This window comes from Carex rostrata, chromosome 3 (assembly GCF_964058835.1).
Source record: "Carex rostrata chromosome 3, lpCarRost1.2, whole genome shotgun sequence".
In the NCBI taxonomy this organism is placed as follows: Eukaryota; Viridiplantae; Streptophyta; class Magnoliopsida; order Poales; family Cyperaceae; genus Carex; species Carex rostrata.
The window spans coordinates 10,495,075-10,519,004 of record NC_135920.1 but is presented as its reverse complement, the minus strand read 5'-3'; the positions used below and the strand labels follow the sequence as shown (position 1 = coordinate 10,519,004).

The 23,930-nt window shown below is 37.0% G+C and overlaps 2 protein-coding genes across 3 annotated transcripts; both read left to right on the top strand.

The window, feature by feature from the left end:
* The first annotated feature begins 589 nt into the window (after positions 1–589).
* GSL10 (glucan synthase-like 10) lies at positions 590–21,454 on the top strand. Of its 2 annotated transcripts, XM_078299373.1 has the most exons (52): positions 590–782; positions 859–1,069; positions 1,316–1,413; positions 2,330–2,493; positions 2,937–3,060; positions 3,229–3,339; positions 3,439–3,564; positions 4,112–4,201; positions 4,954–5,051; positions 5,137–5,254; positions 5,688–5,819; positions 6,187–6,263; positions 6,373–6,454; positions 6,659–6,775; positions 7,124–7,226; positions 7,307–7,430; positions 7,507–7,684; positions 7,789–7,841; positions 8,284–8,344; positions 8,417–8,498; positions 8,803–8,852; positions 9,173–9,259; positions 11,812–11,897; positions 12,005–12,029; positions 12,359–12,453; positions 12,720–12,801; positions 12,900–13,069; positions 13,162–13,282; positions 13,671–13,768; positions 14,237–14,327; positions 14,408–14,568; positions 15,049–15,158; positions 15,324–15,458; positions 15,954–16,022; positions 16,108–16,285; positions 16,375–16,489; positions 16,815–16,934; positions 17,095–17,210; positions 17,294–17,377; positions 17,454–17,566; positions 18,083–18,135; positions 18,205–18,381; positions 18,495–18,542; positions 18,633–18,791; positions 18,874–18,987; positions 19,073–19,161; positions 19,245–19,403; positions 19,506–19,608; positions 19,975–20,091; positions 20,227–20,277; positions 20,362–20,544; positions 20,989–21,454. In XM_078299373.1, the coding sequence occupies exons 2-52, from the start codon at positions 868–870 to the stop codon at positions 21,223–21,225; spliced, it is 5,736 nt and encodes a 1,911-aa protein (XP_078155499.1). In that variant the 5' UTR covers positions 590–782; positions 859–867; the 3' UTR covers positions 21,226–21,454. The 2 variants fall into 2 exon arrangements, 1 of the variants encoding a protein (XP_078155499.1); XR_013510817.1 differs by lacking the exon at positions 19,073–19,161.
* Positions 21,455–22,121: 667 nt separating this feature from the next.
* LOC144551417 (pentatricopeptide repeat-containing protein At1g05600-like) lies at positions 22,122–23,718 on the top strand. Its single transcript, XM_078299374.1, has one exon. The coding sequence runs from the start codon at positions 22,256–22,258 to the stop codon at positions 23,657–23,659; it is 1,404 nt and encodes a 467-aa protein (XP_078155500.1). The 5' UTR covers positions 22,122–22,255; the 3' UTR covers positions 23,660–23,718.
* Positions 23,719–23,930: the final 212 nt, after the last annotated feature.

Sequence of the window (23,930 nt, the reverse complement as noted above, 5' to 3'; positions counted from 1 at the left end):
TCGTTATTTAATTAAAAAAAGAAAAATAAAATAAAAATCAGATGAACGATCCGATTCTACCTAATATATACAGGGTAAAATCAGAGTAAGAATTCATTTTCGACCCAATCTGCATTAACTCAGAATGCAGAATAAATTCACTGTCCGATCCGAATTAGCATAAATAGAGACATTTTGTGCATTTTATTTCAGATCGAATTAATTCAAATTTTAATTAAACGGCTGAAATACATTAACTCAAATTCTGTTTATGCAGGAGTAACGTGTTCGGACTATATCTTCAGATCAAGCCGGATCGAATCCATCCGGGTCAAGTCTTCGACGCGTCTATCGGGAGAACAAATGATAACGCGGCACACCACATGTCAAAAGAGAGGCTAAAAGGCCCCATTTCCTTCCAATTGCTGTCTTTCGACTCTTTTCACTACCCAAATTTCAAATTAAGACCCCTTCCACCTTCAAACCCGGCGGGGCCCAAAACGCAGGTTAATTTAGCTAAATTAGATGTCAGTGTCATAGACCGGGACCAAGAAACAATTTTTCTCCAACTCTTCTCTGTTCATATTCGATATGATTATTTTTGTCTAGCATAGTTAATATTTCTTAGTCCGATGGTGAAAATCCCCATTTTCAAAGGAAACCAAGTCCAGCGGGAAAACACTTCCCAGCTTCGTACACTCGGATTTCTTTTGTTCGTTTGATTCCGACCAATTTTAACCGTTCTCCTCCGCCGCCGCTCTACATTTATAAAAAAATTCGATCTGCGAGCGTGGCTCTTCGAGGTAGTTTTCTACTTTATTAGGGTTGGTAATTCTGTGACTTCTTTATTTTTGTCTAAGATCTCGATTTTTGTGTCAGGTTTAGAGGATGGAGAGAGCGGAAACCAACTGGGAGCGACTGGTGCGAGCCGCTCTCAGGAGCGATCGAGGCAGAGCTGGTGCTTATGGCCATCCCGTTACTGGAATAGCCGGTGCAGTGCCTACTTCTCTCGGAAATAATGTGCACATCGAAGAGATTCTTAGAGCAGCTGATGAGATCCAAGACGAGGATCCTAGTATCGCTCGAATTTGTAAGTCATTTTTCCTCTGTGAATTGTTTCTGGTGCCTGTTTTCAAGTAGAATGTCGCAGGAACCAGTGAACAAGGGACAAAAACTGATCAGTACTGGACATCGGACTGTTATCAGGCTAGTGCACGCTGTTATGAACAGTGAAATTTTCTCTAAAAGAGTGATGTTTATTTGTACATAGTTTTTACTGCCTTATATTCTTCTTTTGAGATGAATTTATCTGTTTACTTTAATATATGATGTGCAGTGTGTGAGCATGCCTACTTCCTTGCCCAGAAATTGGACCCAAACAGTGAAGGCAGAGGTGTGCTACAGTTTAAGACAGGGTTAATGTCTGTCATAAGGGTACGTCTCTTATTTCGATTTATTGCTGTTATCTTCAGTGGAGTACATAGAACAAAGGATTCAGTACTTTATTTACAATCAAGGCAAATTGATGCTGAATAGAGTAAAAGTTCATATTAATTTACGTACTAATGTGCGAATGAAATGGATGCGGAACGTCGTAAAAGATTTTTTTTTTTAAATTGGGTGCAAAACTGAGGATATTGGATAATTTCAAGAAGTTCATGCTTTAGTAAGTCTTATCTGAGTCTCAGTTAAATATAATAGGGTCTAATTGGCTATTAGGCTAATTTTGAGAGCATGGTATCCAGGGGCGGATCTAGGATTCTCGTCAGGGGGGACAAAAAATTATTGAATTGGGTTTAAATCCATTAACTAATTGGGTACTTGATAAAAAAACAATGCTTTTGACTTATATTTTCCAATACTATGACTTGTAATGTCTGATGCCAACTTATAATTCTAATTACCAACCATAATTCAAGAAAATATTTTGATTTTAACCCTAAATTTAACTTGAATTACAAATTAAACATCCAGAGGGGGGCAAAAAATTTCCCGGGGGGGGGGGGAGTCGATCGGAACCGATAAATCACCACTAAAACTGAAAATCCAGGGGGGGCGGCTGTCCCCCCTTGGCTCCACATGGGTCCACCCCTGCTGGTTGCTTACTGTGGAGATGCTGAAATTGTACCAACAGCTTTGACACTGCTAAATAAACCTTAATTTTGTATTTGGAGCAAGCAACAGAGGTTTTCTCAAGCGCTCATCAAACTCTAACTTGCTCCGGAATCAAATTTTACATAATCAAACCACAGATGTTCACAAAACCATTTTGTAGAGTTGACAGCTATCCTGATTAATAGTATTTTGGTTTGCCTTGGCATGTCTTATCATTTTCTTTAAAAAAATTCAGCAAAAGTTGGCTAAGAAGGAGGTTGGAGCCATAGATCGAAGCCAGGATATTGCCCGTTTGCTAGAGTTCTACAAGAGGTACAGAGGAAAGAACAAAGTTGATGAACTACGTGAGGAAGAAAAGAGGCTCAGGGAATCTGCTATTTACACCGGCAACCTTGGAGAGTATGTCTCTTTACCCTGCTTTTTGCTTGAACCATTTTGGACTTGGGTTTTTATTTAACATTGTTAGACCGGCATACATTTTAACATGCTAATTTTAATTGGAAGATTTTTACTGGCGCACAACTGTACTATATTTGCTGGAGTATCATACGTTATGCTCCTTTTTATAGTGTTATTTGTTACCATGTCAAGCAACCCAATTGAGGTTCAGTTAATCAACTCAACAAAAAAGAAAAAGAAAAAATAATTTGCCAAACTGCTTTGCAGTGGACCATTATGGACTAGAAATATAGACCCTGTGTACTGGTGCTGGTAAGAAGGCCATTATGGCAATTTGCAATATCTTATACATACATCTTTCTGTTAACTTATGGCCATACTTCCCTGAAAGAAACATCAAGGATTTTAATTAACCATTGTACCACCTGTTTTTTACTTAATAGGCTGGAGCGCAAATCTATCTTGAGAAAGCGAGTACAAGCAACTCTCAGGGTTCTAGGGACAGTTGTACAGGACCTTACGAAAGAGTTATCCCCAGATGCAGCAAGTGGTCTTATATCTGAAGAGGTACTTAGTTTTCTCCTCTTAGTTCATAAAAATACTTAATTCTTGCTCGAGTGGCAAAAGAACTTTAATTTAATTTAAAACACACCAAATGGAAACACTTTTTACCCTTTAAGTTCTAATTTTCTTTTTATCTGAAATTCAATTTCATTTTCTGTTTTGGATCCTTAGGAGAAAAGAATGATGGAAAAGGATGCTGAAATGACCGAGGATGTGGTTGCTTATAATATAATTCCAATTGATTGTCCTACAACCACAAATGATATTGTTTCGTTCTCAGAGGTTAACACGATTTTGAGTTTTACTACAATAAACATAAATACAAATTTTTTTTTAAGTTACCAAAAAAACGTATTTGTTTTCATTTTCTGTTGATATCAGGTAAGAGCAGCAATCTCAGCTCTCCAGTACTTTAGGGGTCTTCCTAGGCTCCCAAGCAGTGTTACTATCCCTGAGGCAAGGAATGCAGATATGATGGACTTTTTGCAGTATGTCTTCGGGTTTCAGGTTCAGGCTTAACATCATATTTTAATATTTCTATTACCTACTTAATTTACATGCATTCCTCTCACTGCAGGCTAATATGCCTTGTCAAAATGGCATGTTGTGTATGTGGTTATTTTACCTTTGGAACCAATGTTTTTGAATTAACTTCAGTTTCTTTGGAATAACCTGTACAATTTTCTATCACAAGTTATCTATGCTAAACATACAAATGCTTAGTCAGAAGTAAGAAAATGAATGCCTGTAACTTTAAAATTTTGGCTTTCTTTTTCTTCTAACCCACGTGTTACTCCCGTTTTAGTAGTTTACTGCTAGACTTGTTTTCTGCATTCTTTTTGTTTGTCTTTGCTTTATCTCCTCAATCTCTTGTCCAAGAGTTCTTGTTTGTATGTAATATATTAGTGGGCTTATTTTAGTGACGTGTTTAGATATTTTTCCTTCCACTCCATAGGGTTGGAAGTTTTATATTCTTTTATCTTGTGCCTTGTGCTCCCCTTAAATAGATATTGCGTTGCTGAAAGTTTGATGTTTTTTTGTCATCACATTGCAGAAAGATAGTGTGTCAAACCAAAGGGAGAATGTCGTACACCTTCTTGCAAACGAGCAGTCCCGGCTTGGTAAACCATCTGAAAATGAACCAGTAAGTGTGCTTTAGTTCAGTATAGTTCACTTTATGAGTGTATTCATAATTGAACAGTGAGTGCAAGTTAAAGAATCCTGATTTGATAAGTGTTTATGTTAAAATGTTCATAAAAGATTTTATGTATCTGGTTTTGAACTACTTTTGTGATACAATGCTATTTAAATTTAGAAGGGTTCAAATACCTCAAGCTTTTCATGCATCATTGTGCCTCACATTCTATATCTCCGTTTTCAAAGTCCAAACTATCGATCCAAACTGCCCAAAATGAAATTCAATTAAAATATGCTTGGAGGCCCAATTTTATATTTTTTGGAACTTTTTTACTATTTTATTAGATTGGTACAAAATCAATGTTTCTGTTGATTTTGTACCTATCTAAAAAAATAGTACAAAATTTCCAAAAAATATAAAATTTGGTCTCCAGGCACATTTTAATATGGATATCATATTGATCGGTTCGGAACGACCGTTTGGACATTGAAAAACAGAGATAGGATATGAGGCACGGTGAGGCATGAGGCATTTGAACCCTCATTTAAATTATCTTGGGTATTTTATTTTAATATTAGAGAGTTCTTACCTGTCAAAATTATTTTATGAGAATGATTTTGTATCTTCTATAATTGTAATTTTTTTTTCTTTAAAGACTCACTCTTTTATGTAATAAATACTTGAATGCTTTAGGATTTTTTTTTGTCTGCCAAAACCTGAAATGCTCCCATTTTATGTTTGATCTTCTCTTGTGGCAGAAAATTGACGACCATGCTGTTCGTAGTGTCTTCCTCAAATCTCTGGATAATTATATTAAGTGGTGTGAATACTTGCCGATTCGCCCTGTTTGGAGCAGGTATGCAACTTTTTTTGTCTATGTTGTATGTAAATTTGTTATGGCATCGATAAATTTCCTTTACTTTAATTTTCTGTTCATGTAGCACAAATGACTTGGGGAAAGAAAGAATGCTGCTTTATGTCTGCCTATATTTTCTCATCTGGGGTGAAGGTGCGAATGTGCGATTCCTTCCTGAGTGTATATGCTACATTTTTCATCACGTAAGTATTTTAGCTCTTTATTCCTCAAAAAGGTATCAACTATTTTCAATTATAGTTTCTTTTTCTTATGCCATTTGAAAAACTACTGTAGCTTGGAGCCTCCATGAAACCAATGAAATGTCAATAGCATTACTTGTAGTTTCCTTACAGATAAAAAATTAGAATATTTGACATTTGCTAAAGTAGTGCATAAGAATGTTCCGGTTCGGACAGTTACGTGATTCTTACTTACGTCATAATTAATGTTTGATCATGCTTTTTGTGCCATGCAAGGTGCTTGTAGAAACACACCTGTAACTAAAGTTTTTTTGTATAAGTATGCCTTGCTTCTAAAATAATGCCCCCCCCCCTCCCCCGAATTTTTGCTTTGCCGTACCCTCTATGCTTGCTCTGCCCCTGTGCACTTATGACCTCCTTTTGCTTTTATTATTAGATGGCTAGAGAGATGGATGAAATAATGCGTGAGCAGACGGCAAAACGGGCTGCAAGCTGTGTGGTAACAGCAACTGGTGAAGCATCATTTCTTGATCAAGTTGTTTCTCCTTTGTATGGTATTGTAGCAGCTGTAAGTACCCAGTTAGCTTATTTATGCATGTGGATACATGGAAATCTTGTCTGTAAATTAACTTCTTCTAAAATGAAGTAAAAAAAGGGGCGTTTTGTACTTAGTGAAATATTTTCTTTTTTTGGAGTCTTTTATATAATATGTGGTACTTAAAACATTTAGATTAGATTTTTTATTCATGCGGGAATATATCGGATCTAATTTTGATTAATTCACTATATCTAGCTGATGTTGCTGGAAGTATTTTTGTCATATTTCTAGCAAGTCTGCAGTCGGCTGTATGTCATCTTTGCGATAAACAGACTTTGTCTGATGGTGAAATTTTTTAATTTATAATCTATTTGTTATGTCTTTTGCATTGTTGCAGGAAGCAAACAACAATGATGGTGGGCGTTCACCTCATTCAGCATGGAGAAACTATGATGACTTCAATGAATATTTTTGGTAGTTGTGCATGTCTGATTTTTCCACCTTCCTTGTTTTGGTGCTTTTTTTATTGTTTGTTTATTGTGCATGTCTGATTTTTCCACCCTCCTTGTTTTACCCTTTACAGGTCGCGTCACTGCTTTGATGAGCTAAGCTGGCCTTGGAAGCTTACTCATGGCTTTTTCATGAAGCCTGTCAAGCCAGGAAAGGTTTGCTTTTCTCATTAGAGTTTCTATTTATTAGGTCCCTACTTCCTAGTGACATTCTAGGGCCTATAACCTTCAGTATCAGAAGAAAAAAACAATTTATTATTAGAGTGCAATTACAAGTCATTGCTTTTCTGTTGTTGTTTTGTATTTTATGATTTAGCACAATGTTCTGTATATGAGTTTTTTTTTTGTTTACTTTTCTAGGGACTTGGAAGTAGGGGCAAGCATTATGGCAAAACCTCCTTTGTGGAGCATAGGACATTCCTTCATCTTTACCATAGTTTCCACCGTCTATGGATGTTTCTGATTATGATGTTTCAGGTTTCCTTTAATAACTTAATATTCATGAATGAGTTTCATATGTTATGCTAGCATGACTAGGACTTTGGCATTTCAGGCACTGCAACATACTAGAATTGTAACCTAAGCTATTTTTTGTTGGCTTGTTGCCACTCAAGATTGTAATGTGAAACTAATGTCATGCTTATTTTTATGTAAGCTAGACATGTAAATCAAGTAGAAGCACAAGCAAATCTCATGCTTCAATAATATTTTTTTTATAATACTTCATAACATATTTATCACATGTAGGTATGTTTTGTTAGTTGAAACCATTATTATACACTTCTTAATTTTTTACAATATCATTATTGTTTCTGACTTTTCAAGGCTTTGACGATCATTGCCTTCAATGATGACAAAATCGATATGGATACTATAAAGGAGGTTCTCAGTATTGGTCCCACATATGTTGTGATGAAGTTTATAGAAAGTAAGTAGCAAGTTACTATTTGAATCAGGATGCTTCTATTTTCAATGTTGTGAACATAATTTTCTTTGCAAATTTTGTAGGTGTGCTGGATATTCTTATGATGTATGGGGCATTTTCCACATCTCGCCGTTCTGCTATTTGGAGAAATCTTTATCGACTCTTATGGTTTACAGCTGCCTCGTTTGTCATATGCTACCTGTATATGTAAGTTTGACTGATCTATATTCAACAATTTTTAATTGTCATGACGCCATGAATTTACTAGTTGAAATGGTTCCAGCAAAGCTCTTCAGGATGGGACAGACTCAGCTGTATTCAAGATTTATGTTTTCGTAGTTGGGGCATATGCGGCTGCCAAGATATTTATTAATTTTCTCACAAGAGTACCCCTATGCCACCGCTTGACCCAGCCGTGCTACCGCTGGTCGGTTATACGTCTCATAAAGTGGATGCACCAGGTTCTTATTTTGTATAACTTGTTTTTATCTCTTTTCCATTTTTTATTAGTCATGTTAATGTTATTATCTTGCGAATAACCACTTTTCTGTTGATTTTGATGAAGGAGCATAACTATGTCGGACGTGGGATGTATGAGAGGACTCTGGATTATATCAAGTAAATATCTTTGCCCAGTATCTAGATGTTTCTTTCCAATTGTCTTGGGTAAATGCAAGGATTGCTGTCTTTGTTCCGGGTTCTTAGCGGATAGGTTTTGTACCTAGCTGTACTTCTCTGGCATTAATAAGAGCTCCATAGATATTCTCTATTTTCATTGCTTGATTTGCTTTGCGTTGGATTTCATAGTGAGTGTCGATTTCATTGAGAAATTTAAGACCAATAAATGGTTTTGACTTCAATGGAAAATTGATCTTAGCCATCCTTTATCCAACTGAAATGTGAGATCCAGGTTTGCAGTTACTAAAATAATATAAATTAGTGACCACACTATCACATTTGGTAGAAATCAAGAGCCAAGCATTCTTTAATTACTGTTACCTAGGTGCATTTATTTATTTATTCATCTCGTTATAACAAAAGTGGACCTCATTTATTGCAGATATGTGCTCTTTTGGCTTGTGATATTGGGTGCAAAGTTTTGTTTTACATTTTTTCTTCAGGTAAGTGAAACTACAGGGCCAGTTCATCCTCTTTCTGTAGTGCTTTGCAATTTTGACATATTTCTTATGCAGATTCGACCATTGGTGAAACCAACAAGGGCCATTGTGAACTTCACTGACTTGAAGTACTCCTGGCACGACTTAGTATCTAAGGGTGAGAAAGCTTTTCAAGCTTGTAACTTCCTTTCGTGTGTAATTTCTGTCACATAATTTTATCTTCTATTAGTAAGTACCAAGAGTCCGGAGTCTGGAGTGTATTTTAGTTCAAATATTTGAGAGTAAACAGTTCCCTTAACATGATTTACAACCAACAGAAAAGACTACTGTTTGAATGACTTTGATCTCTAAGCAGAAACACAATTATATAGAAAAAAATCCTATATTGTGAGTAACTTTGGAAATCTTAGCAGCTTTTAATTTCTTCTCATATTATTCTTCGACTTGTTTGATGTTTGCAGGTAACCATAATGCATTAACTATTCTCAGTATCTGGGCACCTGTGGTTGCGGTAAGCTTTACCTTTTATTTCAAAAGGATATGTATCTGCCATAATATGACTGATTGTGTAGTTTTACTCCTATACAAATATTCTAGATGACACAAACACAATAAAAATTACTTTGGTATAGTTATTGTAGAGCCTGTACTTTTGGAATTGGGTAATTAATGGTTGGATTTTTCTGAGCATGTTAAAATGTACTTGATGAACCAAAACCACTTTTTCCAGCCATGGAAAGTTTTACTGTGATGTATATTTGCTATATCATGCATTCATCATACCCCCTCATGTTCAGTGGACTCAATTTATGGCCTACTAATATATCTCAGATTTATCTACTGGATATCTATATTTTCTACACCTTGCTGTCTGCTGTTTATGGCTTCCTAATTGGTGCAAGTGACCGTTTGGGAGAGGTACTCTCTCTCTCTCTCTCTCTCTCTTTTTTAAAAAACTTGACAGTGGCTGTCAAGGTTGTATTAGAATAAGCAAGAGTTTGTTACATCAATCAAAACTAGCAACTAGATAAATACAAACAGCAGCACAACTTGAATTGACAAAAAAGACCAGTATGCATGGCGCTTGTAGCCACCTACCTGCCTCCACTGCCATATGTGCACCTGCAATATAATTTACATCTCCCTAACAATATTTTCTCCACATCCCTCCTTCATGCGCTATTCTTTCTGTGAGGATCCTAGCTGCAAAATGTTCCTTCCAAACACCAACCCATTCCTTTGCTTTCAAATTGACCAAAAACAACACAAGAAAGCGAAGCCCAAACAGACCCTTTGATTTTGCCTTCCATCTTTATTGCCCGATTAGAACCCTCCCATACCTCTTGCACAGAAGTGCTTGGTTTCATGATACAACAGCTTGCCAAGGAGGATGTCCTCCACCATTCCTCAACTGCGTAAGGACAGAGAAAGAAAAGGTGAATGGCCGACTCCACCGGGAAACTCGAGCACATCACGCATCTCATACCAAGCGTCTCTCTCTCTCTCTCTCTCTCTCTGAAAAACCTGGCAGGGGCTGCCAACTGTTGCATTAATTAATAAGAAAGTTTACAAAGCCAAATTACGGTCTTGATATACCTAGGATGCAGCACAGTACATCATACTTCAGTACCTAGTCAAAAACATAATTAACCCTGACCTATTCCTAAACAAAAAGCTTTGTACCAAGAATATTCAGATGTGGTACCATCCCTTTAAACATCCAACTTACAGGACCTGAGCCTCATATCACCCTCATGAATGATATCCCTCGCTAGCACATCTGCCGGTTTGAGCGAACCACTAAAGACGACGTTATTGCGCTTCTTCCACAGTAACCAGCATGTGACAACAAATCTGACAGCCCAAGTTCTCATGGGCATTGCTTGTTGTTGCATGCGGCCCCTTTTCCAAGAGGCAATGTTGTACAGAGAGGTCGGGGACCGTGATTTTCTGCCCAACTAGGTGAAAAATCTGAACCCAAACAGATACTGCATAGGGGCATATAGAATACAGTTGTATTTAAACCTTAGCAGTTGTTGCTAAGTATTATGATTAATCAAAAGTTGACAATTTACATATAATATACAATTTCAGACTTCAGAGACTGTCATGTCCATAATCTCAATCAAGTAAATCAAGAAGAAAAACATGATTCAATCAAACAGGAAGGAAGAATTTTATTAAACTGGAAGAAAAAGATACAAATTTGGCTAAGCCAAGTTGAGAGACGAATCTCAGTTTCTATTGCAAAATAAATCCAAAGTAAATGGTTTTTTTTTCTATATATAGATGAAATCACCCAGACAAAAAGCATCCAATTCTATTATTCCTATCGCTCAATTCAGTGAGCATTTGGCACCTCCACTTCCATGTCAGAAGGACCACTGAGTGGCGTAACAATCTTTTGACCAAATGATTATTCCTTCTCCTTTCTCTTTGATATCGCGATTGCACTCTCCAGTCCTGTCAGCTTGGGCCCCAATGCACAGAGGTTCAATTCTCCAACGATTGCTATGGTCACGGGGATGTCGAGTTTGAATGGGGGTTCCACTTGCAGTGACCTGTGCTCTTCCGATTCTCTGACCAGTTCTGTGACCGTTGAGCCCGTCCCTTTTACCTCTTCTTCTCCTTTTCCTTTGACTGAGTCAAAATTGAACTCAAATCTTCCTCAATTCATTCGCCGTTCATGACAGAGACCATCAAATACCCACACAAAAACATCAACAGTGCTGGAAACACAACAAACCGCGCAAGAATCCTGGAATTGTGCTTGGCCCATAGGACCCACAAGGTCTTGATGAAATACAAACTCACACTTGTGTATATGAAGGTTGCTTGCCAGCAGTTGAGGGTGCTACAGGAGGAAGGTCTTAATGAAATACGCCCCCCTTGCTGTTGTTTTTTCACAAATTATAGGGGAGTGTTGTGCTTGGTTTGTATTTCTTATGACCTGCTATGTGTACCCTTAGGTGTCTGATCCATATGATGAATTTCTTGAATTTTTTTGGCAACTTTCGGTACCTGTTTTCCTCCTCCACAGGTTCCCTCTATTCTGAAATGCCTCAAAAGCTCTATGATTTCTTTGATCACCTCTTTGTCTCCGGATATTGCCGGTGCCATATTGACAGCAAGCTTGCCGGGTCCATTCCTCTACATATTTTCCTGAAGGCTTGAAACTAATAGGCACAACAGCATCATCAATATCTATCCAACGAGGTAGCTTTGCAGAACCTACAGTATTTGTTCGTTCTAGGAGAGGAAGAGGAAGCCACAGAGTGTTCACCTGGTCTAACCACCTTGGTAGCATAGTAGCTCCAAGGAATCTTTCCCACAGCATGCACCCACCTCTACGTCTCTCTCTCTCTCACACACACACACTGAGTTGTCAGTCTTGATTAAACATTTATCTAGGGACTCCATTAACTTCACTTAGATGCTTACCTTATTAATTGTCCTTCAATTTTTTTTAGATACGATCTGTTGAGACACTTCACAGATTTTTTGAGAAGTTCCCTGAAGCATTTATGAATAATCTTCACTGTGATGTTCCAAAAAGGTAATCTCCTTTCATTTTGTTGATTGAGGCCAAAGATTGTTATTTTGTTGTTAGTTTTTTTTCTTTATTGAAGATAGTCTAATTTTCTATTGTTTATTCATGTACAGGAAGCAGCTGAGATCTTCCGGTCAGGTAAATATACCTTAATATTGAGCCATGTTTTTGTTTTAAAGTAAGCTGTTCATGTTCTCTATCAGAGTTTATGCTAAGTGGTCAACTTATAAGTTCATGCTTATTTTTTGAATTGTGGAAACAAAAGCTTTTATCCTTTTGAAGTTAATGTATTACATAAGCTCTAAATATAGGTATGTTATTTTATTGGCAAAATTAGTCTTAGTGTAGTAGTATGCTTCTCTGTTAATTTGATCGTGTTTTTTTGAGTTTTTTAGTGTTCAATTTTTCTCAACCATTATATTAGATTTTTTTGTCTGGAAGTTCGGTTGATCATATGAAATTTAAAGGTTGTGGAGTTGCACAAGCTTGAAGCTTCTAGGTTTGCTCCTTTCTGGAATGAAATTATAAAGAATCTGCGTGAAGAGGATTACATTTCAAACCTGTAAGTTGCAATTTATTTTGTGTAAAGCAGCTACGTTGTTTTGGCAAGTTTGTACTGTCTTGTTTTTATTTGAGGTATCAAATGGGCTTAAAATGAGAAATTTAAGGATGTTATACTGAATTTTATGCTTAGTGCCGTTACTAAACACTCACATTTTTTTTGGTTAAATTAGGAATGTTAATGTGATCTCTATTTTAAGATTTGTTTCCAATGTTTGGGTGTACATGATACCGTGCTATGATCTCTTATTTGTTCTCTTAACACAGTGAAATGGAGCTGCTTTATATGCCCAAGAACTCCAATGAATTGTCAATAATTCAGTGGCCCCTGTTTCTGCTTGCCAGCAAGGTTGGATGCTTCAACCAGCCTATTTCTGTTTTCTCCTTGAAATTAGTTATTCCTCTTGTTATAAATTATATAAAAAAAATCATCTTTTGCTTTGTTAGGTATTTATTGCAAAAGATATTGCGGTGGATAGCGTTGAGTCCAAGACTTCCCAGGATGATCTGTGGACCAAAATTACTAGAGATGAGTATATGCAATATGCTGTCCAAGAAGTCTTCTACAGCATTCGCTATATTCTGACCTATATACTTGAAGATGAGGGGAGGAAATGGTAAGTTTTTATATCTTCACCCATCAAATTGTTTTTTTTGCATGTGTTGTTTTTTCATCTTTCCAATGTCAGCATTTGTTGATGCAATATAGGGTGAACTTGATATACAAAGAAATTGATGAAATCTTTGCAAAAAAAGAGGCCTCAAACAGCATTCATTTCAGCAAGCTTCAAAATGCCATTTCTAGAGTCACAGCAATTACTGGCATTCTGGTAATACCTACCTTCCATGCTTTTTTGACCTCTACTTGATGTTAATGTTGGGAACTTATGATCATAAATTAACTAACTAGATAAAATTTATGATTCAAATCTGATTGGTATTTGTTATTTTTTTTCTTTTTTGACTTTGCGTGTTTGCACATGCATAGGGGGGATTGGGGTCACAATTAAAAGTTTGGTGAGATGAGGGTGGGTTTGCAGGCAACCACTTTTTTCTTTTTATTTGTGTATTTGTTGTTTTTTTTGTGGGGTGTGCGATTGGAGTGGCCAATAGCTTGTGGGTATTTGTGGTATTATTCTTTTAATATCTGTCTATGCAATTATAAGCTGTATGTGGCTTTAACATCTGATGAAAGATACCACTCTCTTGTTTTTACAGAAAAAGGATGAAACCTCTGATTTAAAATCTGGGGTAATCAAAGCCATTCAAGATTTCTGTGAAGTTGTTCACCATGAAGTTCTTGCAATAAATATGAGGTTTCATCTTTCTCTAATCTGTTCTTAGCTCTGTTATATTTGTATGAGCATTATTGTTGTATCAGTTGAGCAGCATGTATTATAAATATCCCACAGTGAGCATTGAAGAAGAGCTGGCATGTTTACCCAAATTCGTGCTTTTGTCTTGTCATCTGCTCTCTAGGTGCAAATGTGTAGGAAACATGTAATAACAAAACATAAACAAGTGGCAAATTCAAAATCTACAATAAAGCGGGAAAGGCAAGAAAATAATTTCTGTCTGATACCAGTAATGTATTAATTCCTTTGTTCTCATACAAGCCTATATAGGCGTTACATCTTTCATTCAAGTCCCTAAACTATTCTATAATCCTTTTTACCAAAAGGACCCTACAAAACCCAAAATACCAAAAACATACAATAAATCTCAACAGTAACAATATGAGCATTTTGTTTATTTTTCTTCTTGTTGCTTCCCTTATATTTCAGTGAAAACTTTACTGAATGGGATGAAATACGTCAATCTAGAGCCAACGGGCAGCTGTTTGCAAATATTAGGTGGCCGAAGGAACCTCATATGGTATAGCTTCTGAAATTTATGTAAAGGCATTAGTTATCGTTATGGATATATAAAGTGCTAAACTTGTATGATTGGTGCAGATTGAGATGATCAAAAGATTGCACTCTCTTCTCACTATTAAGGAATCAGCAGCCAGTGTTCCTAAGAACCTTGAAGCCAGGCGCAGGCTACAGTTCTTCACAAATTCTCTCTTTATGCGCATGCCTGCTGCCAAGCCAGTCTCTGAGATGTTGTCCTTTAGGTGAAGTGTAAAACCTTGCTTTTATTTGCTGATATCCTAAACAAGGTTTCTTGGAAGATTATGATATTGGTTATTCAATGGACTTCTTGTACTGCTCTGTCCAGACATGGATTAGGTGCCTTCTAAGCATCTAGCTATGTTACTAATAATTAAGTTCTTCTTTTTTACTTTGTTTTGATTCTTTGGAACAACTTGATGAATTTAGTAGATCCTTTTAGGAGGCCGGCCTTTAATGACCATAGATCGAACCTATCCAATTTCTACAGTACGATGGTTGGCTGTTCACAGATTAACTGTACCTACCGTTTCTTTTTTAGGGTCAATATCAGCAATGCAGTTCATCCAACGATAAACCTAATTCCAATTATAGAGCTATGACACAATCAAACCCGAATGAACAAAATGTTGAATTGAATCGTACCAGTCTATACTGGGGAAGTTGTGTTCTTTCTGTAATTCTAAAATTTGCTTCTATTTCAGTGTCTTCACTCCGTATTACTCTGAGACGGTACTTTATACTCTATCTGAACTCCAGGTGAAAAATGAGGATGGGATATCTCTTTTGTTCTATCTTCAAAAAATATTTCCAGGTTTGTATTTACTTGGGAGGAACCTTGCATTGTTAGCTCCAAGTACCTTTAGAGAGATTTATGTAATTATCTCCTTTTTTATCATTCACGATGACTGGTTGCTAATTTGTCTCTCAAGTTTCTTTAATTTTGTATTAATAATTGGTTATTTAAATTTGTGGTTAGATGAGTGGAAGAACTTCCTCTATCGTATTGGGAGGGATGAAAATTCAGAAGATTCTGAACTCTTTAATAGTCCGAATGATATATTAGAACTTCGCTTTTGGGCATCATATCGTGGTCAGACATTAGCAAGGACCGGTAAGTTCATTCTTCCTTTCCTACATCTTTATTCCTACTAATAAAATGCAAGTTACAAATGTCAAAGTTGTGTTCTGTCAATTTGTACCCACGATTGTTTTTTTCTGTTAATTTTTCTGCATTAACTTATTTTTCCTGCATCAACTCTTTTTGGTTATTTAAATGCAAGTTGTTTTTTCTGTCAATTTTGGGTTTCTTTACGCTGAGTTTGCTTTTTATTTGTTTGTTTTGGGCTGAAATCAGTCTTTCACAGAATTTCGAGTATGAATTATTACAATTAATAAAAGAAGTGTGTTTGCTTCATAACTTCCACTTTTTCTCTGCATATTGCCCACCCAAAATTTGTTCCTTTATATGTCATCATAAATTCTTTATATCCATTAGTGTTTCTGATGTAAACTTTGGTACATTCTTTGTTACCTGACACCTGCTGCACTATATGCTTGTACGTGATTAACTTGACTCATATTTACCTGTGCTATTTAAAAATTATAGTCCGGGGGATGATGTACTACAGGAAGGCACTGATGCTCCAGAGTTACATTGAGAAAATCCAATCTGAAGGTGCTTCCAACAAAAGCTAGCTTAACATTTTTGAGATACAGCACAAATTGTTGCATGTCATCTTTAACTTTTTAATTTGTGTCAGATCCTGGAGCTGCATTGAATGGAAATGCTACAACCGAAACACAGTTATTTGAGCTATCACCTTATGCCCGTGCACAGGCTGACCTGAAGTTTACTTATGTCGTGACATGTCAGATATATGGAAAACAGAAGGCTGAAGGAAAGCCTCAAGCTGCTGACATCGCATTGTTGATGCAGAGGTATTTATTTGATTACTAATTATCAAAGCATCTGTTTATGACCATCTTGGTTTCATTTTTAGTGCATAATTTTACTTGGATGGTTTCAGAAATGAAGCTTTTAGGGTTGCCTTCATTGACGAGGTCGAGACAATTAAGAATGGTAAAACTACCACAGAGTATTACTCTAAGCTGGTGAAAGCTGATTTCCATGGAAAGGACAAGGTGAGTTCCTTCACTACTTGTACACTGCTCTTACCTTATTACACTAAGCACAGGAATAACAATATTTGATGACATGCTTATAATAAACTTAAAACTGTTATTTGTGAATGATGAATGACCTTCCAAATGAATCTTATATAAACAAATTTGGGACTGATAAGTTGTATATCAAGGAATTTTGCAATTGGAATTCAATTGATTTTCGATTTTACCAGCAGCCGCTGCAGTTCCCAACTCTTAGCTGCTTATTATTAATGTACATGCTTCTGTCGGAGAGGTGTTTTCTTTCTTCTTTCTTATGGGCATCTTTATTCTCTTTTTTTAGGAAATATACTCCATAAAGCTGCCAGGCCAACCAAAGCTTGGTGAGGGTAAACCTGAAAATCAAAATCATGCAATAGTATTTACTCGTGGAAACGCTGTACAGACCATTGACATGAATCAGGTACAACACAAATATTCCTGCAATGCATTTGAGTCCTTACAATTATGCTTAAAGATTCATTGGTGCAAGTAACTTTTTCTCACTTTGACTAGTTTGCAGAACAAATTTTCTGATTATATCACTTTGCAGTTTGAATTGTGATTTTCTTTATTTTGTGAAGGATAATTACTTTGAAGAAGCTCTCAAAATGAGGAACCTTCTAGAGGAGTTCCATGGGAATTATGGTTTGCACAAGGTCAGCATTCTTGGTGTCAGAGAGCATGTCTTCACTGGAAGGTACACGAGGACAACCATTAATTTCTTACCATGTTGAATCCAAAAATTCTCAATAGCTCAATTTGAATTTCTTGTGTTTTCAGTGTTTCCTCTTTGGCTTCGTTCATGTCGAACCAAGAAACAAGTTTTGTGACTCTAGGCCAGCGTGTTCTTTCTAATCCCCTGAAGTAAGTGCTTGACTCCTGGTCATTGCTTATTAGTTTCCTTTATTTACATTTTTTATAAACAGTACTTGTCTTTCAGGGTCCGAATGCATTATGGACACCCGGATGTGTTTGATAGGATTTTCCACATAACAAGGGGTGGGATAAGTAAGGCTTCCCGGGTCATAAACATCAGTGAAGACATCTATGCTGGTAGGAGCAGTGTTATGTTCCTTTTATACTTTTGTGCAGTGTTATAAAATGCGGTTTCTATGCGGTATGCGGAAGGCCACCGCATACCGCATATACAGTATACGGCCGCATATGCGGATTTTTATGCGGATTTATATATGCGGATTTTAAAATAAGAATACACATTTGTAGAACTATTTTATATCCAATATTCTCTAATATAAAAGCAGCATATATATATAAGAATACACAACACCAAGATAATAAAAGCATATATATTTTAAAATCCACTGATTTAAAAATCTCGCAACAAGAATTTTATGCGGATCATATGCGGTATGCGGTATACGGATCATATGCGGTATGCGGTCAAATATGCGGAACCGCATATTAGACCGCATATTAATTTTCTATGCGGTTCAGAACTGCATACGCATATGCGGCCGTATATGCGGCCGCATAGGCCGCATTTTATTACACTGCTTTTGTGACTCAGAACTTTCTTATGATGATATTCATGACATATCTATCCTTCAGGGTTCAACTCAACACTGCGCCAAGGCAACATCACTCATCATGAGTATATCCAGGTTTGATTTTAACCTTATCATCTGTTGTCTAACTTTCTAGTCTTGTAGCTGAAGGGGGTGTTATTTCAGGTTGGTAAAGGAAGAGATGTCGGCCTTAACCAGATTGCTTTGTTCGAAGGGAAAGTTGCAGGCGGTAATGGAGAGCAAGTGCTTAGCAGAGATGTGTATAGGCTCGGGCAGCTTTTCGACTTCTTCAGGATGATGTCTTTCTATGTTACTACTGTTGGATTCTATTTTTGTACCATGGTATGTTTATTTATTAATTTGTCTTGTCCTATATTTAACTTGAAGGCTCGAAATATTTGCTGAACTAACCAGACAATGATCCTATCTGGTTGACATGTCCTCTGATTTTGCAGCTTACGGTGTTGACTGTGTACATTTTTCTCTATGGGAAGACTTACTTGGTGAGTTGATTTTTTTTCTGGTACTCACTTTTTCTCATAATTTTTTTGGTTCTTTGCCCTGGAAATAAATGTGAGGTTCCATTTGTGCAGGCTTTATCAGGCATCGGTGAATCAATTCAGAACAGGGCTAACATCTTAGGCAACACGGCCTTAACTGCAGCCTTAAACACTCAGTTCCTTTTTCAGATTGGCATGTTCACTGCTGTTCCCATGATTTTGGGGTTCATTTTGGAGCAAGGCTTCCTTTCGGTAATTCTCTCCTATACTTGTTATTAGATTGCTCTTTAACACAAGACTTATGGAGATCTGAACTTATTGTGCTTAATTATAGGCTGTGGTGAGCTTTACGACAATGCAGATGCAACTTTGCTCTGTATTCTTCACCTTTTCTTTAGGAACCAGGACCCACTACTTTGGTCGAACCATACTTCATGGGGGTGCAAAGGTAATTCATAAATCAATGTTGTTCAAATCCTTTACAAAAATGTTTATGACATATGTCTAATATGTTTTGTTGGACATTTAAACAGTACCGTGCAACTGGTAGAGGCTTTGTTGTGCAGCACATACAATTTGCTGAGAACTACAGGCTGTACTCTAGAAGTCATTTTGTGAAAGGGTGCTAAACCTCGTTTTTCTATGTTATATATTTTTGTGGAATCTGTTCTTTGTGCATGTGTTGATGATTAGAGTATTTTACAGAATGGAGGTTATAATACTACTGGTGGTGATCCTTGCATATGGATACAACGACGGTGGAGCAATTGGATACATATTACTTTCTATCAGTAGTTGGTTCATGGGCTTATCTTGGCTGTTTGCTCCTTATGTCTTCAATCCCTCTGGATTTGAGTGGCAAAAGTCAGTGCTTTTGGCTTTTTCTTTATGAATGCAGTGGTTGAATTAATTAGTGCAACTGGTGCTTAATATTCGTGATGTATATGCTGTGACTTGTCTTTGCAGAACGGTAGAGGATTTCAAGGACTGGACAAACTGGCTGTTTTACAGAGGTGGCATCGGTGTGAAGGGAGAAGAGAGCTGGGAAGCATGGTGGGATGAAGAACTGGTATGTACATTCTCTATGTGAAGGATATATCTTTTTAAAATCAAACTTCTCATTCAATAATTTAATGCTTCTCACTCTAGAATGAGTATGCCTTGATCTGTTGTGGTACAAGTATTTTGATTCTTCACACAGAACCAGATCATTTTAGGGTTTTTGGTGCTGAATGAATTATGATGGTCTGTTGAATTCATCTGGTATTTCCACTTCACTGACTGGCAATCTTTGTTGATTAAAGCTGTACTATTATTTATTTCTTTTTGGTCGAGTGGACAAATGATCAAGGGCTTAAAAAAGTGAATTTATTTCGTTGTCCTATTTGGTTCTGTTGCTATCTAATCAGTCCTTTTTAAAATTTTGCATGTGTAGTCACATATTCACACCTTGAGGGGACGAATATTGGAGACCATTCTGAGTTTGAGATTTTTTATCTTCCAATATGGTATTGTGTACAAGTTGGATGTGAGCAGGAGTACGTCACTGACGGTATGACTACTTTTCTGTGTGTTTGAATTTGCAAAAATTAGAATATGGGATTGTTTTGTTTCCTCCATAAGAACAAGCCTCATCTTGTGATACTCATTTTTCATTGGCATGATTTTAAATAACTTGATATTGTAGGTCTATGGTGCATCCTGGGCTGTTCTAGCGGTACTCTTACTCCTATTCCTGGTACGAAAAATATGCTTTTCCTGTCCTAAATCTTGTTGTTCTATCAAAGCTAGAATTTTTGCATAATGATTGTGCCTTGATCAGGTATTTGGCTTAAATCCAAAAGCCATGGTGCACTTCCAGCTGCTGCTTCGTCTTCTCAAAGCCTCTGTGTTCTTGCTTGTATTAGCTGCCATAGCTGTTGCAGTTGCAGTTACTTCTCTATCAATTGTGGACCTTTTCGCATGCATTTTGGCATTTATTCCTACTGGCTGGGGAATTCTCTCAGTAAGTTCTAACTTATGTTTTTCTTTTTTTCTTCTTGTCTCGTTGATAGCTGCTATCCTAGCTATATATGCTATTACTCCATATTTCAATGTTATGATTTTTGGCATGCGTGCTTTGTTGTTCACATAACTGATTAAGAAATTGATCTTCTTGATTTCTGATCTCCCTAAAGGAGACGATCATGCATGCTGATTTTGCTATAATCAGGAACCTATCATTATTTTGGTAAAGAGGAAAAATATTACAAAGACAATGGCACAATTACATTAAAAGCACAGAAGCACAAATGCTTTACAAGTTACAGCACTATTCTCAGCGCTCCTTTGGCCTGCCAAATTTTTTTGCTTCCTCATGCATGACCTTTTTCATTTGCTTGGAAGTTTGCCTTGAGCATTTACCCCCCTTGTATTAACTATTAACATGTATAACATTGCACATACTCAGATTTTAGTGGCATGGAAGCCAGCAGTGAAGAAAATCGGGTTGTGGCAGATGGTGCGTTCCCTTGCTCGGCTATATGATGCAGCAATGGGAATGTTCATATTTGTGCCTCTAGCCATATTTTCATGGTTCCCGTTCCTGTCTACTTTCCAAACCCGTCTCTTGTTCAACCAAGCATTCAGCAGGGGTCTGGAGATTTCTCTTATCCTTGCTGGAAACAACCCTAACCCTGGTCTATGAGGCAGTTGCTCCTGTATATATTTTGTCCCTTTTTTGTAGTAGTCTAGGCTTTAGCTATTTTATGATATATTTATTTGAAGTACTTTTTGTGTTGGATAGAGGGCACTTTTAGATTATTTGTTAAGAGGTAGTAAACTTGAAGCTGGGCATTTTCATGTATTATACGGGAGGTTTAGCACCATTCTGTTTTTGATCATTTGTTTATGCTTGGGCATTATTGGCATTGAGATATGATCAATAGGTTTTGTTCAGTTAACTCATCGCATCTGCTATTCAAAAAGTGATAAATGAGAGGATTCTTACTCAATCGCAGAGAGCCTTAAATCTTATCTTGTCTTTGAGCTCTGTTGACCGATCAGAGCTCAGAAGTTATGGTCTTGACTGTATGGACATCCAAAGGAAATAGATATTGGTTTAAACCAGACTTGTAATGCAAGAGTACGAATCTAGCATCAATATTAGCAGGGGTTTAGGTCTTAACATAAAGAGGGTGGAGTTTGAACAACTATCATAACTGTAGCACTTATTGGTAAAAGCTTTCACAAATACTGCTTTGGGAACTGGATAGCCACAATTCGAATATACTGCAATGGTATTGCTTGTAGTTTAAAATTGGGGAATGATCTGGCTCAGTATGTTGCTACGAATTTTGATGGACACAAAAAATGAATAATGTACATTCAAAGGGTCATATGCACGGATTTTAAAGTAAAAAAAAAGAGGATAAATCTTGTAGAATGGGAGAAAGACAGATTTTTTACAATCTAATATGATATTGAAAACCTGTTATGGATTCAATACGTGATATTAATATAAACATATACTAAATGTGTTGTAAGTCATTTCAAGAGGTATAGAAAAAAAAAAAATACAATGGCTGGTGTTTCATAAATATTCCATGTATATTTTAATTATTGATTCCGACGCAGTCTCTCCGAACTGAAAGCCCACGGGCCCATTAGTTGTCACTTCCGATTCGGCGATTCTTCCCCCCAACTCTTCCCTGTGGGTGACTCCCGGCTCTTCCTAAATGCATCTCAGGTTGCCACCAAAGCACCTCTCCTCTCCCGCAATCGCTCTGTTTCGACGCTCCAATCCACCCAAGTCTCTCCACTTTCCATTCCCCTGTTGTTCTCCTTCACGCATCCCAAACTCCGATCCACTTCTCACAACTTCCGCCAGTAGAGCTCCTTCCCTCTTTCGCTTACTTCTTCACTCTCCTTGTAGAAATTTCTCATCGCTAAGCGGTTCCCAGATGCCTCAAAGAAAAAGGGGTAAATTGCTGAGCGTAGACCCGGATGGTAATGCAGTTGATTTTGGCGAGATGACTAGATTAATCCGAGAAGACGCCAGTGGATTAGAGGCTCAGTTACATCAGAAGAATTTGATGATTTCTCCATCTTTTGTAATGGGGGTTCTATGTGTTTTGAACAAGGAAGGGATTCCGGCATTGCGGTTTTTCAATTGGGTGTTGAATTACTGCCCCAGTTTCGTGCCCAGTGCAAAGATTTATAATCAGCTTGTGAATAACCTTGGAATAGTGAATGATTATGAAAACATGATTAATTTGTTAACCAAGCTTTCGTCTAGAGGGTTTTGCCTAACTGAAAAGGCATTTGCTTTTCTCACTCCAACAAGGTCTGATGACCTTGAGAGTTCAGTTGCAAGAATTACTGATGTTTTAAATGGTGTGGGATCTTGTAGAGGTTCTGGAATCTTCTCTCTCATCAGGTATCTTTGTTCTATAAATGCCTTTGATCTAGCAATCTCCGTAATGGAGAAAACTTCAAGAAAGACTCGTTACTACAATGCATTGATAGCAGCTAAGTGTAAAAATGGGGACTTTCAAGGTGCCCGGGACGTGCTTGATGAATTGCCACAGTCAAATTGTGAGCCAGATATGAACTCTTTCAACTACATACTTGGTTGCCTATTGAAGTATAACAAAGTTAACGAGGCCTGTTGTTTATTAGAGGTAATGGAACGGTTAGGGTTTACATCTAATGAGTTAACTTACGAGTTGCTTGCATTTCATGCATGTAAGGCCAATCGGATTGATTCAGCAATTCAATTTTTGGAAAGGATGTTTGTTGAAGGCCTTAGGCCACGGTTTAAAACCCATGCTGCATTTATTAAGGGGTACTTTTCATTAGGAAGGGAAGCAGATGCTTGTAAATATGTGGTAGATATGAGTGTAAGGGATAAATGCTCGGTTAATGTGAATTATAGTATGCTTAGTAGCCTCTTTTACAATTCAAAGAGAGTTTTGGAAGCTGGTCGGGTCCTTTTTGAGATGATGGAGAAAGGTTTCAGACCCAATCAGAGTATTTATATCAGAGTTGTAAAGATGTTGCTCGTGGCGGGTAGAGTAGACATGGCTTCACAACTGAGAATTATGTTCGGGAAATTTAAATTGCAGAAAAATTCGCATTGAAATTTTGTATTTGCACAATTTTGATAGATAACGGAAGAGTAGAATTTCAGTTAAGGTTTTTGAGGATTAGTTTTTTCTGGGTGAGAATTACTGATAACGGATTAACTTGTTGATAATTTTGACAGCCGTCAAATTAACTTAACATTTTAGAACTCAATTCTTCTGATATGGTCTGTATTTTAGGCATATCATACACAGAATTCGAGATTGGATGGATGACATCCTGTCCCAAACCAACAAGTCTAGGATGCAATCAATGTTTGTAAAAAAA